This window comes from Anolis sagrei, chromosome 10, assembly GCF_037176765.1.
Source record: "Anolis sagrei isolate rAnoSag1 chromosome 10, rAnoSag1.mat, whole genome shotgun sequence".
NCBI lineage: Eukaryota > Metazoa > Chordata > Lepidosauria > Squamata > Dactyloidae > Anolis > Anolis sagrei.
This window is the reverse complement of record NC_090030.1, coordinates 25,186,067-25,199,688: the sequence shown is the minus strand read 5'-3', so window position 1 is coordinate 25,199,688 and position 13,622 is coordinate 25,186,067. Positions and strand designations below refer to the sequence as shown.

General features: G+C 46.0%; 1 protein-coding gene across 1 annotated transcript in view; it reads left to right on the top strand.

The window, feature by feature from the left end:
- The window catches only part of ARHGEF6 (Rac/Cdc42 guanine nucleotide exchange factor 6), a 118,958-nt gene that overhangs the window by 9,886 nt on the left and 95,450 nt on the right, over window positions 1-13,622 (top strand). The window contains exon 2 of the mRNA XM_060756427.2: window positions 1,532-1,615. Within this exon, the coding sequence (XP_060612410.2) occupies window positions 1,532-1,615 (84 nt within the window). The remainder of the gene's footprint in view (window positions 1-1,531; window positions 1,616-13,622) is intronic.

Here is a 13,622-nt window from a genome sequence, read left to right as displayed (position 1 = left end):
GAGATTTCATCATGCAGAGCCTGCGTGCTTTTCGGCATACGCTTGCAAGGCTCAAGGCCTGGAGCAAAGCTTAGCAAAACCCAATAGACCTCACTACCTCTGAGGATGCTTGCCACAGATGCAGGCGAAACGTCAGGAGAGAATGCCTCTAGACCATGGACATATAGCCCGAAAAAACCTACAACAACCTAGCAAAAGGGCTTCACATCCCCCAGCATTTCACAGGGGTGCATCTACACTCTAGGCTTAATGCACTTTGACACCACTTGAACTGCCATTGGCTCAATGCTGTGGATCCTAGCAGTTGTTGTTTTTGCAAGGACTTTAGCCTACTCTACCAAAAAATGCTGGTGCCTTGCCGAACTACAACTTCTAGGTTCCCTTCGCATTGAGTCCTGGCTGTAGGTCATTCAAAGTGAAGTTCCTAGACTCCCTTCTTCTACACTGCTACATTTTCTCCTCCTCCTCCTTTTCTTCCTCTTCAACGTCTTATTCTTCCACCTCTTCCTCCTCCTTCCCTTTTCCTTCCTCCTCCTTTCCCTTCTCCTCTTCCTCCTCCTCCTCCTCCTCCTCCTCCTCCTTCCCCCCTTTCTTTTTCCACTTATTCTCCTTCTTTCTCCTTCTCCTCTTCCTCCTACTTTTCTTTCACATCTTCTTTCTCTTCCACCTCTTCTTCTTTCTCTTCGCCTGTCCTTCTTCTTCTTCTTCTTCCTCCTCCTCCTCCTCTTCCTCTTCTCCTCTGCCCTCCTTCTTCTTCTCCTTCCCATTCTCCTCTTCCCTTCTGTTTCTTCCTCCTTCCCATTCTCCTCTTTCTTCGTCATCTTCTTCTCCTTCTTCTCCCTCCTTCTTCTCTTCCTCCTACTTTTCTTTCACATCCCCTTCTTTCTCTTCCACCTCTTCTTTCTCTTCGCCTCTCTCCTTCTCCTCTTCCTCTTCTCCTCCTCTGCCCTCCTTCTCCTTCCTCCTCTTCCCTTCTCTTCTTCTTCTTCCTTCTCATCCTCCTCTTTCTTCATACTCTTCTTCGCCCTCCTTCTCCTCTACCTTCTACTTTTCCTCTCCCTCCTTCTCCTCTTCCTCTTTTCCATCTCCTCTTCTTCCTCTTCTACCTTCTACTTCCTCTTCCTCCTCCTTCTCCTCTTTCTTCTTCCTCTTTTTCTCCTCCTTCCTCCTCCTTTCCCTTCTCTTTCTCCTCCTTTCCTTCTCCTTCTTCTTCTCCTCCTTCCTCCTACTCTTCCTCCTCCTCTTCCTCCTCCTCCTTCTTCTTTTTGGGCTGTTCTTTCCTCTCCATGGGATGACAGCTTGCCTCCCTCCCTCCCTCCTTGTCCCCACCAGCCTCCCACTTCCCATCCCACTTTCTTGCAAGGAGCGACCCACCCCCAAGCTGTCTCATCCTCATTCAGCATTACACACACATGACGGTCTAATATCTCCAGCCCGGCTGCTGCTTCTGGCAGAGGAGAACAAAACAAGCTCTTCTTGATGGAAGCTGTCAAGGAGCTCATGTTTCCTACCGGCTTTTGATTTCTTTTAGCATTGCCCAGAGCCCAAGACAGAAGCTGACTGTGTTGCCAACATCAAGGCCTTCCTGAGCGGGTGCGCAGCGCTGAAAGTGGAGGTAAGTCCCATCCGATCAACGCTCTCGATACCAAGTCAGATCCTCTACAACAGTGGTTCTCAACCTGGGGGTTGAGACCCCTCGGGGAGTCGTGAGGAGGTGTCAGAGGGGTCACCAAAGACCATCAGAAAACAGTATTCTCTGTTGGTCATGGGGGTCTCTGTGTGGGAAAATAGGTCCAATTCTATCGTTGGTGGGGTTCAGAATTATCTTTAATTGTAGGTGAACTATAAATCCCAGCAACTACAACTCCCAAATGTCAAGGTCTATTTTCCCCAAACTCCACCAGTATTCACATTTGGGCATATTGAGTATCCGTGCCAAGTTTGGTCCAGATCCATCATTATTTGAGTCCACAGTGCTCTTTGGATGTAGGTGAACTACGACTCCCAAACTAAAGGTCAGTGCCCATCAAACCCTTCCCGTATTTTCTGTTAGTCATGGGAGTGCTGTTTGCTAATTTTGGTTCTATTCAATCGTTGGTGGAGATTCAGAATGCTCTGTGATTGTAGGTGAACGATAACTCCCAGCAACTACAACTCCCAAATGTCAAGGTCTATTTTCCCCATACTCCACCAGTATTCACATTTGGGCATATTGAGTATCCGTGCTAAGTTTGGTCCAGATCCATCATTGTTTGAGTCTACAGTGCTCTTTGGATGTAGGTGAACTACAACTCCCAAACTCAAGGTCAACACCTTCCAAAAGCTTCCCATATTTTCTTTTAGTCATGAGAGTTCTGTGTTCCAATTTGGTTCAACTCCATCATTGGTGGAGTTCTGAATGCACTTTATTTGTGTGTGAACTATGAATCCCAGCAACTATAATTTATATTTATATTTTATATTATCTATATATATCTATATCTATATCTATATATCTATATATCTATATATCTATATATCTATCTATCTATCTATATATATATATATATATATGTAAGTAAAGGTAGTCCCCTGACATTAAGTCCAGTCATGTCTGACTCTGGGGTGTGGTGCTCATCTCTATTTCTAAGCCGAAGAGCCAGCGTTGTCCGTAGACACCTCCAAGGTCATGTGGCCGACATGACTGCATGGAGCGCCGTTACCTTCCCGCCGGAGCGGTACCTATTCATCTACTCACATTTGCATGTTTTCGAACTGCTAGGTTGGCAGAAGCTAGGGCTGACAGCGGAAGCTCACGCCGCTCCTCAGAATCGAACCTGCGACCTTTCGATCAAAAAGCTCAGCAGCTCAGTGCTTTAACCCACTACGCCACCGGGGGCTCAATTTCTATATATAATTTCTATATATTATTATTATATTGTTGTGGGTGAACTATAAATCCCGACGACTACAACTCCCAAATGACAAGAGGCGGCCCTAGGTAATTTTCAACGGTAAGCAAACAGTATTTTGCCCCCCCCCCCCAACCAATCACTGATACATATTTTCGGTTTGTCATGGGAGTTCTGTGTGCCATATTTGGTTCAATTCCATCATTAGTGGAGTTCAGAATGCTCTTTGATTGTAGGTGAACTATACATCCCAGTAACTACACTTGCCGCACTTGCTCCCTTGCCTGGCACGCTTTGGGTCCGGAGGCATGCCTGAAGACCCCGGAGTGTGCACCAAAAGTCCCCTCTTCTCCTGACTTTCTCCTCAGCCATTGGGACCAAGAGAGAGAGAGACAGAGACAGAGGTGGAGATGCCCACCTTTCCTGAAGGTAGGCGCAAAAACAAAGGAGGGAGCGGAGGTGGGAGATACCTCCAGCCGGAGGGGCTCTCTCTCTCTCTCTCTCTCTCTCTTGGTCCCAATGGCTGAAGAGAAAGTCAGGAGAAGAGGCGACTTTTGGTGAACACACTGGGGTCTCCAGACACGCCTCCAGACCCGAAGCGGGCCAGGCGTGGCGGCTCCGCCCCTTGGCCCACCCGCGGATTGGGGAGAGGACACTACTACTTCTCTGCCTGCTGGTGCCTTCTCAGGTTACAAATCTCAGGATTCCCATTGTACAGAGCTGTGGCATTTCTAGGTGGTGTCAAACCACAACAATTTTACAATGTAGATGTACTCTAAGATAGGATCCAATCACACCTTTGACTATCCATAAAGCATTGACGCCTTTTCAAGATTTCAAGCAAAGAGGTCTTTCCAAGTTGTGGTCTCATAGGAAATGCTTGCAGCTTGACTACTGCAATGTATTTTTGTTTACGGGCAGCCCTTGGAGACCTCATGAGAGGGTTCAGTAGGTTGAGAAATGTTGAAAAGGATGGCAGTGGAGCCATCTAACAGGAAAAGGCCTTCATTGGGTTCCCTTATAGAGCCTAACCCATGAGATCAGTACAAACCACGGTCTAATGTACCCACATCTGACAAAATATGCCCTCACTAGGCATTTACTTGGTCCTCCACAGGGGCGGCTCAACCATTACGCAAAGTAAGCATTTGCAGTATAGTTGATTTTGCCCAGGGGTGCTCTTGGGGGAAAATAGACCTTGACATATGCGAGTTGTAGTTACTGGGGTGTATAGTTCACCTACAATCAAAGAGCATTCTGAACTCCACCAATGATGGAATTGAACCAAATATGGCACACAGAACTCCCATGGCGAACAGAAAATGTATATCAGTGATTGGTTGGGGGGGGGGGGGCGCCAAAATACCGTTGAAAATTACCTAGAGCCACCTCTGGTCCTCCAGCATGAATTTTTGGGCCAGAGGGGCTTCATTTCAATATGATTCACTATCGTCCGCAATTGTGCATCTCTCTGCCAAATCTGGTAACGTATCGCCTCTGGATTCAGGACTCTCGTAGTTTATTGAAGGGCATTCCAGATAATGGTGAAACGAAGGTTTGCAGACATAGAAACAAGATGTCGGGGCTGTTGATTGACAAGGTCAGATCTCTTTTTCGAGGCCTCTCTCGTTCGAAACATCCTATATGCCCCTTAGGATATCTGTTCAGAGACTGTAAGACAGTCCTGAGTGACATTGATGGACATGGCATTTTGCAGAGTTACGTAAGCCCCAAAACAAACATTTCCTTGCCCCAAGGTCCTTTGGCTCTGCATTTCGACAGAAGGAGAGAGCGAAAACAAAGGTAGCTGGCAGGGCATGGGAAGTGAGTAAATGCAGTTAACAATAATCAATCGATTAATTAATTAATTAATTAATTAATCCCACTCTCTGACCAGAAGCTCCCTGAACTGGAGACAGCACCACTCCATCATCATTGCCATCATATTTATTTATCGTGTCAGGAGCAACCAGACAGTTGTATTATATTTTTAACAAAACAAACAGACAAAACACAAAGTTTGCAAGCTTGGTAGTTGATCAAATGTCCTTTGACCAGTATCTGGCCACTTGGTGTGCCTCTGGTGTTGCCCCAAGAAGGTCCTCCATTGTGCATGTGGCAGGGCTCAGGTTGCATTGCAGCGGGTGGTCAGTGATTTGCTCTTCTCCACACTCACATGTCGTGGATTCCTCTTTGTGGCCCCATTTCCGAAGGTTGGCTCTGCATCTCGTGGTGAAGTCTGTTCAGCGCCTTCCAAGTCGCCCAGTTTTCTGTGTGCCCAAGGAGGAGTCTCTCATTTGGTAACAGCCACTGATTGAGGTTCTGGGTTTGAGCCTGCCACTTTTGGACTCTCGCTTGCTGGGATGTTCCAGCGAGTGTCTCTGTAGATCTTAGAAAACTATTTCTTGATTTAAATCGTTGACGTGCTGGCTGATACCCAAACAAAGGATGAGCTGGATATATCACTGCCTTGGTCCTTTCACTATTGGCTGCTGCTTCCCAGCGGATGTCAAGTGGTGCAATACCGGCTAGACAGTGTAATTTCTCCAGTGATGTAGGGTGCAGACACCCCGTGATAATGCGGTATGTCTCATTAAGAGCCACATCCACTGTTTTAGCATAGTGAGATATGTTCCAGGAGAGAGGGAGACGGGACGAGAGGGAAACAATGGATTCTTGAGAGGATTATGGAGGTAGGAAATGTCCATGCGGCCAGCGAGTCCTGGGGCCTGCGAGCCAGCCATTCCTATTGTCATTAAGTGGCTGCAATAAACATTGATGTTTGGTGATCCTGCCAAGATCTGGATTTTTCCAGTGCGGATATGGGAACAATGGGGAACTTTGGCTGAAGTCTTTAGTGAAAGAAAAGTTGAATGGGCGACAGATTAGGATGAGGTGCGGCTTTCCAAAGGCCCCCTCCATCCTATTGAGACATGATCATAATTGCCAAATGACCACTTCCTCTGGGGGACCAACTCCGAGCCCAGAGGTCACAGTCCTTTGTTATTGTCCATGCAAATAGCATCTTTTGATAAGGGTCTTTTTCAACTGGAGATTTCCTTCTTTCCAGGGTCATGCAGGGGTGGCTGCCTTGTAATTTTATACATTTTTCAATAAAGGGGGATTGGGCAAAAGGGTCAGGAAAAGGTCAGATACACAGGGAGGAATACAGAAATACAGAAATCATGTTCTAGAAAACATACCCACAGAAATTCCAACTAGTTCAACGAGCGGTGGCCAGGTTGTTAACTGGAGCTCCTTACAGGGAGCGGTCAACCCTCCTGTGGGAGTTTGTGTGCCAAGTTTGGCCCAATCCTATCAATGTGTCCAGAGGAGGGCGACTAAAATGATCAAGGATCTGGAGAACAAGCCCTATGAGGAGTGGCTTAAGGAGCTGGGCATATTTAGCCTGAAAAGAAGGCTGAGAGGAGATATGATAGCCATGTATAAATATGTGAGAGGAAGCCACAGGGAGGAGGGAGCAAGCTTGTTTTCTGCTTCCCTGGAGACTAGGACGCAATGGAACAATGGCTTCAAACTACAAGAAAGGAGATTCCATCTGAACATGAGGAAGAACTTCCTGACCGTGAGAGCCGTTCAGCAGTGGAACTCTCTGCCCTGGAGTGTGATGGAGGCTCCTTCTTTGGAAGCTTTTAAACAGAGGCTGGATGGCCATCTGTCAGGGGTGATTTGAATGCAATATTCTTGCTTCTTGGCAGGGGGTTGGACTGGATGGCCCACGAGGTCTCTTCCAACTCTATGATTCTATGATTCTATGAATCTAGAGAGTTGGGAATTCTCTTTGATTGTAGGTGAACTATAAATCCCAGCACCTACAGCTCCCAAATGACAAAATCAAACTCCACTAATTTAAGGAGCTCCATTGGCTGCCGTTCATTTACCGGTCCCGATTCAAGGTGCAGGTGCTTATCTACAAATCCCTAAACGGTTTGGGAGCCGTCTACCTGCGTGACCGCATCTCTGTGTACGAACCCACACTATCTCTTCGATCAACTGGAGAGGCCCTGTTGATCGCAAGCGCGATTGGTGGGGACGAGGGAGAGGGCCTTCTCGGTGGTGGCCCCTCGACTCTGGAACTCACTCCCCAGGGACATTAGGCAAGCCCCAACTCTGGCAGTCTTTAGGAGGAGCCTGAAAACGTGGCTGTTTCAGTGTGCCTTCCCAGAATAAGGAAACTCCAGCAATATGTCCTTAAACGCACTTTAATAATGATTTAAGATTGTCTGCACATTTCTTCCCTCTCCAAAACCTCTATCCTAATTACATGTCACTTGTTCATGCCCAGCATTATTTTTAAAATTTAATTATTACATAGGTTTTTATATGCGTTGTGTTATTGTTAATGTTTTTTTTGCTTATTTTGTTTATGAGTTTATGTATTGTTTTTGTATTATTGCTGTTATTGTTTATTGTTGTATTGTGGGCTCAGCCTCATGTAAGCCTCACCGAGTCCCTTGGGGAGATGGTAGCGGGGTACAAATAAAGTATTATTATTATTAGGTTCTTGTGGGTTTTTTCGGGCTATAGAGCCATGTTCTAGAGGCATTTCTCCTGACGTTTCGCCTGCATCTATGGCAAGCATCCTCAGAGGTAGTGAGGTCTGTTGGAAGTAGGAAAAATGGGTTTATATATCTGTGGAATGGCTGGGGTGGGGCAAAGAGCTCTTCTCTGCTGAAGCTAGGTGTGAATGTTTCAGCTGACCACCTTCATTAGCATTTGAAGGCCTGGCTGAGCCTGGGAAAATCTTTTGTTGAGAGGTGTTAAGATGTGTCTGGTTGTTTCCTCTCTGCTGTTTTGCTGTTGTAATTTTAGAGTTTTTTAATACTGGTAGCCAGATTTTGTTCATTTTCATGGTTTCTTCCTTTCTGTTGAAATTGTCCACATGCTTGTGGATTTCAATGGCTTCTCTGTGTAGTCTGACATGGTGGTTGTTGGTGTGGTCCAGCATTTCTGTGTTCTCAAATAATATGCTGTGTCCAGGTTGGTTCATCAGGTGCTCTGCTATGGCTGACTTCTCTGGTTGAAGTAGTCTGCAGTGCCTTTCATGTTCCTTGATGCGTGTCTGGGCGCTGCGTTTGGTGGTCTCTATGTAGACTTGTCCACAGCTGCATGGTACACGGTAGACATATAGGAGAAATGCCTCTAGAACGTGGCTCTATAGCCCGAAAAAAACCCACAAGAACCTAGTGATTCCAGCCATGAAAGCCTTCGACAATATTATTATTATTATTATTATTATTATTATTATTATTTATTATCCCTCCCACCAGAGTCCCACAAAAGTTCAAGAGAGCACATAAGTGTAAAAGGAGGTGGTTTCTCAGTAATAAACATGCTACCTTCTGCTATATATGAAACCTAGGGCATAAAACCTTGTTTAAATGTACACACTATCTAACATGGGAAGGGTCCTTGTTGTTGTTAGTGTCTTGGCAAATTGGCCAAGGCTTAACCCTTATTATCCATTCTGGTGTCCTTGTCCTTAGCAAAACTATAAGTTACTATCTTTTATGGGGGGGGGGGGGGTGGCGGTCATAATGAACTGTATCAAGGGGTTGCAGCCAGGCCTGTAGCGAGGGGGTGGTTTTAGGGGTTCAACCCTCCCCCCCCCGAAATGTTTCAGATTTTTTTTAAAAAACCTGGTTTACTCATGAATTTTAACTGGCTAACCAAATCCCCATGCTAAGTCTATGAGAAGCAAAAAATTAAGAGTTCCTCCAGAACTGTAAACACTATCTCAAGCAAATATTGACAATTTATTCACACTGTCATTACTTGCAGCAATAGCCGATGTACTGAAGCAACCAAGCAACTCATTAAGGAGGCCAGACTTGGTGGAGGTGGTTGACAGGGGTGGAGCTGCAGGCTATTGAAGGTTGCTCTGCCCTCTGCTGTGCTCTTTGCTTCAGCATGAGCTAGGAGGCAGGTTTCAACCCCCCCCCCCGCCCCGAAATTTTCAACCCTCCCCAAAATTGTCAACCCCCCCCCCCCCCAATTGTCAACCCCCCCCCCCCCCCCAAAATTGTCAACCCTCCCCGAAATTTTTTTCTGGCTACGGCCCTGGTTGCAGCATTAGGAAAGTTGAGAAACATTGTGCTAGTATATAAGTATTCCCATAAACAAGTAAACACAATGCTCATAGCCAGTCTGCTTTTGACCTTTAGGTCAATAGATATGTGCCCGCTCTGCCTGAGTTGGAGCCCTTGTGATGTTCTTCGTGACAGCTCAGTGGAAGAAACCGGCAAACTGCAGCATTGCAAATAAAGGATTCCTGGCCTCTTTGGTCCGGCGACGTGAAATCCAGAATTACAGGTTTCCCTTTTTAGACAAATACATTGCAACATCCCAGCGCTGTCTTTCTCTCCCTTGAGAGAGGCTGTTTTGGCAGGCATGGTGGCAAAGACAAGGAGAGAAAGGGAGGAAATAAGGAGCAGGAAAGAGACGACAAGCGGTAGCCTTGCCACACGAGGAAGGCCCACAATGCTTTTCCCAAGCAGGGGGGTGGGAAGACCGCTTGAGCAGCGTGGTATGTGCTTGCTCTTGCAAAACTATCCTCCCAGATCTCTGCACCAAGGCAAAGACCCGAGGAAAAAATGGAAACAGATGTCTGGCGTTTCTCCGGCTGTCGTTCAAGTGGGTGCTTTGGCAGCTCGGGGAGAGAACCACATGGAATGTCAAAACGGCTGCGCCAAGTGGCGTGCCATAGATTGTCTCTTGTTGTTCTCCCCTTCCCATCATTCTTGCCAAGTTTCCACACTTTTACCCCCAACTATGTTGGCTGGGGACTTTGGAAAGTGCAATGATCTAACCTGGGGATTCTGGGATTGAAAGCAAGAATTTCCCCGAGCTCCAGGTGTTGTCAAACATGCAAGGATAATGGAAACCTCCAGACAGCATTGAATAGCCTTGCAGTTTCAAAGCCTGGCTGCTTCCTGCCTGCAAGGCCATTCAGTTCTAGTCAAGCTGGTCAATGGCAACATTCACACTTGCCTCAAGCAGACAAGAGGTTTTTCTTCCACCCTGGACATTATCCCACAGATATAATAATAATAATAATAATAATAATAATAATAATAATAATAATATCTGTGGCCCCTGTGCCGGCAGGACTGAAGACCGACAGGTCGCAGGTTCGAATCCGGGGAGAGGCGGATGAGCTCCTTCTATTAGCTCCAGCTCCTCATGCGGGGACATGAGAGAAGCCTCCCACAAGGATGATAAAACATCAAAAAATCATCAGGGCATCCCCTGGGCCACGTCCTTGCAGACGGCCAATTCTCTCACACCAGAAGTGACTTGCAGTTTCTCAGGTCGCTCCTGACATGACAAAAATCATCATCATCATCATCATCTTTATTTATACCCCGCCACCATCTCCCCAATGGGGACTCAGAGCAACTTACATGGGGTCAAGCCCGGACAACAGCAAAATAAAACCAGAACATAAACAACAAGCGACATCATCAAAATTACATAGGAAAAAAAGTATAAACACAGTAAAAAATAACATTCCAATAACATTCTGAGGATGCCTGCCATAGATGTGGGTAAAATGTCAGGAGAGAATGCTTCTGGAACATGACCATACAGCCCGGAAAACTCACAGCAACCCAATGATTCTGGGAGAGTTCTTTCTCCCACCCTGGCCATTATTCCACAGATATATTATTATTATTATTATTATTATTAATAATAATAATAATAAATAATCTTTATTTATACCCCGCCACCATCTCCCCAATGGGGACTCGGAGCGGCTTACTTGGAGCCAAGCCCGGACAACATATTACAGCAAAATAAAACCAGAACATAAACAACAAGCAACATCATCAAAATTACATAGGAAAAAAAGTATAAACACAGTAAAAAAAAAAACATTCCAATAAACACAATCACGATAACAGTGATTTCTGTACAGGATAAAATTATTAAAAACACTGATGAGATAAAAATAGGAGCAGTTATTTGCAGGGACCTCATAAAAACACACAGAGTTGTGGAACTAAACTTCCCATTTGGAGGGCGTGTACTCCAGTGGTGAAAGTGTAAAGGAGAGCAATAGTGTCATGTTGTGCACCTACTCGCCAAAGGCGCAGTGGAAGAGCCAGGTTTTAAGGTCCTTTTTAAACGTTTCTAGTGAAGGGGCTTTCCTGATCTCTCCAGGTAATGAGCTCCAGAGTCGGGGAGCCACAAAGGAGAAGGCTCTCTCCCTTATGCCCACAAGATGAGCTTGTGAGTTTGGTAGGGGTGAAAGGAGGACCTCCCCCAAAGATCGAAGGGCCCGGGTTGGTACATGGAGAGAGATATGGTCATGAAGGTAGACGGGTCCCAAACCATTTAGGTGATAACATGTACCTTGAATTGGGCGCGGAAAATAAATGGCAGCCAGCGGAGCTCCTTAAACATGGGAGTTGACCGCTCCCTATAGCTAGCCCCAGTCTGGCTGCCGAAGTTTGGACAAGTTGTAGTTTCCGGGCCATCTTCAAGGGTAGCCCCACGTAGAGTGCATTACAGTAATCCAGTCTAGAGGTAACTAAGGCGTGGACCACCGTGGTCAAGTAAGACTTCACGAGCTATGGTTGCAGCCGGCGCACAAGTTTTAACTGTGCGAATGCCCCCCCCGGCCACCGGGGACCTCTTCGGTGGTGGCCCCTCGACTCTGGAACTCACTCCCTAAAGACATCAGCCCAACTTTGGCAGTCTTTAGGAGGAGCTTGAAGACGTGGTTGTTCCAGTGTGCCTTCCCGGAATAATTGATTCCATAGCACTTTGTCCTCCAAAGCACTTTACATTTTTTAGGTCTGCTCGCAGAGAGAGAGAGAGAGAAAGTATGGGGAAGGTGTGGGTCGATCCCAAAACAGACTAGGGAGCAAGTGCGGCAAGTGTAGTTACTGGGATGTATAGTTCACCTACAATCAAAGAACATTCTGAACTCCACCAATGATGGAATTGAACCAAATATGGCACACAGAACTCCCACGACGAACAAAAAATATATATCAGTGGTTCTCAACCTTCCTGATGCCGTGACCCCTTAATACAGTTCCTCATGTTGTGGTGACCCCAACCATAAAATTATTTTCACTGGACCAAATTTAGCACAAATGACCAATATACCCAAATTGGAATACTGATGGGGTTGGAGGGCATTGTTTTTGTCATTTGGGAGTTGTAGTTGCTGGGATTAATAGTACACCTACAACCAAAGAGCATTCTGAACTTCACCAACGATGAAATTGAACAAATGAACCAAACTTAGCACAAAGAACTCCCATGACTAACTGGAAGGGTTTGGTGGGCATTGGCCTTGAGTTTTGGAGTTGTAGTTCACCAACATCCACAGAGCACTGTGGACTCAAACAATGATGGATCTGGACCAAACTTGGCACAAATACACAATATGCCCACATGTGAACACTGGTGGAGTTTGGGGAAAATAGACCTTGACATTTGGGAGTTGTAGTTTCTGGGATTTATAGTTCACCTACAATCAAAGAGCATTCCCCACAAACTATAGAATTGGGTTAAACTTCCCACACAGTGCCCTCATGACCAACAGAAAATACTGTGTTTTCTGATGGACTTTGGCGACCCCTCTGACACCCTCTCGTGACCCCCCCAGGGGTCCCGACCCCCAGGTTGAGAAACTCTGATATATATCAATGATTGGTTGGGGGGGGGGCGCCAAAATACTGTTTGCTTACTGTGACGATGTGTAAGTTTTATTTCTTTGGTTATGTGTAGTTTGGACAGTGGCTTAGGGATGGTAAGTATGGGAGATTATGTTTTGTGGGAGAGGGTGGCTTGGTGTTAGCTGAGTTGCCATAGCAACAGGGGCGGAGCCAACTGCCTCTTCATGAGGCAGCTGTGTTTTAAAAAATCAGTCAGTGGCCGGAGAGCTACTGAGAGAACACTGAGTCTCAGAGTGGAGATTCAGGGAATGTAGTTGTAAGCCGGTGAGCTACAGGAAGGGCCTGATTTCTCTAGTGGGAGAAACAGGGAGTTAGTCAGTGGCCGGAGAGCTACTGAGAGAACACTGAGTCTCAGGGTGGAGATTCAGGGAATGTAGTTGTAAGCCGGTGAGCTACAGGAAGGGCCTGATTTCTCTAGTGGGAGAAACAGGGAGTTAGTCAGTGGCCGGAGAGCTACTGAGAGAACACTGAGTCTCTAGGTGGAGATTCAGGGAATGTGTCTGTAGCCAGTGTGCTATAGGGAATTCTGTGAAAATAAGCCTTTTAGCTTAGTTGTTATATTAGGGCAGTTGTCCAGAAGGGTTACATCTGCTTAAAGAAACTTCTTGAAGACTGTGCCTGAGATTACTCATGAAACATTACTATTGTAACCATCAAGATTTGTGCCTCTTTTGAAGAAACAGTTAAACTTATTATACTGCTGTTAAAATAAACTTGTTACTGTTCTCCTCAAGCCTTGCCTGATACAGTTTCTTCTAAGTTGAACAGCCTGCAATAACAAAGTCAGCCAGAAACAGTCCCTTTATAAAATAGTTCCTAGGCTGATATTGATCGTTGCCCGGCTTCCCTCATAGATTAGGTGGCAGTGGGTGTTTTACCACTCGCACCTTCACATTTGGTGGCATTCGGTGGCATTAATACGGTCTTCTTTACAATTGGTGGCAGCAGTTTAACAACCTCTTTACACTTACCTTTGAAAATTACCTAGGGCTGCCTCTGGTTGCGGGATACAAATATA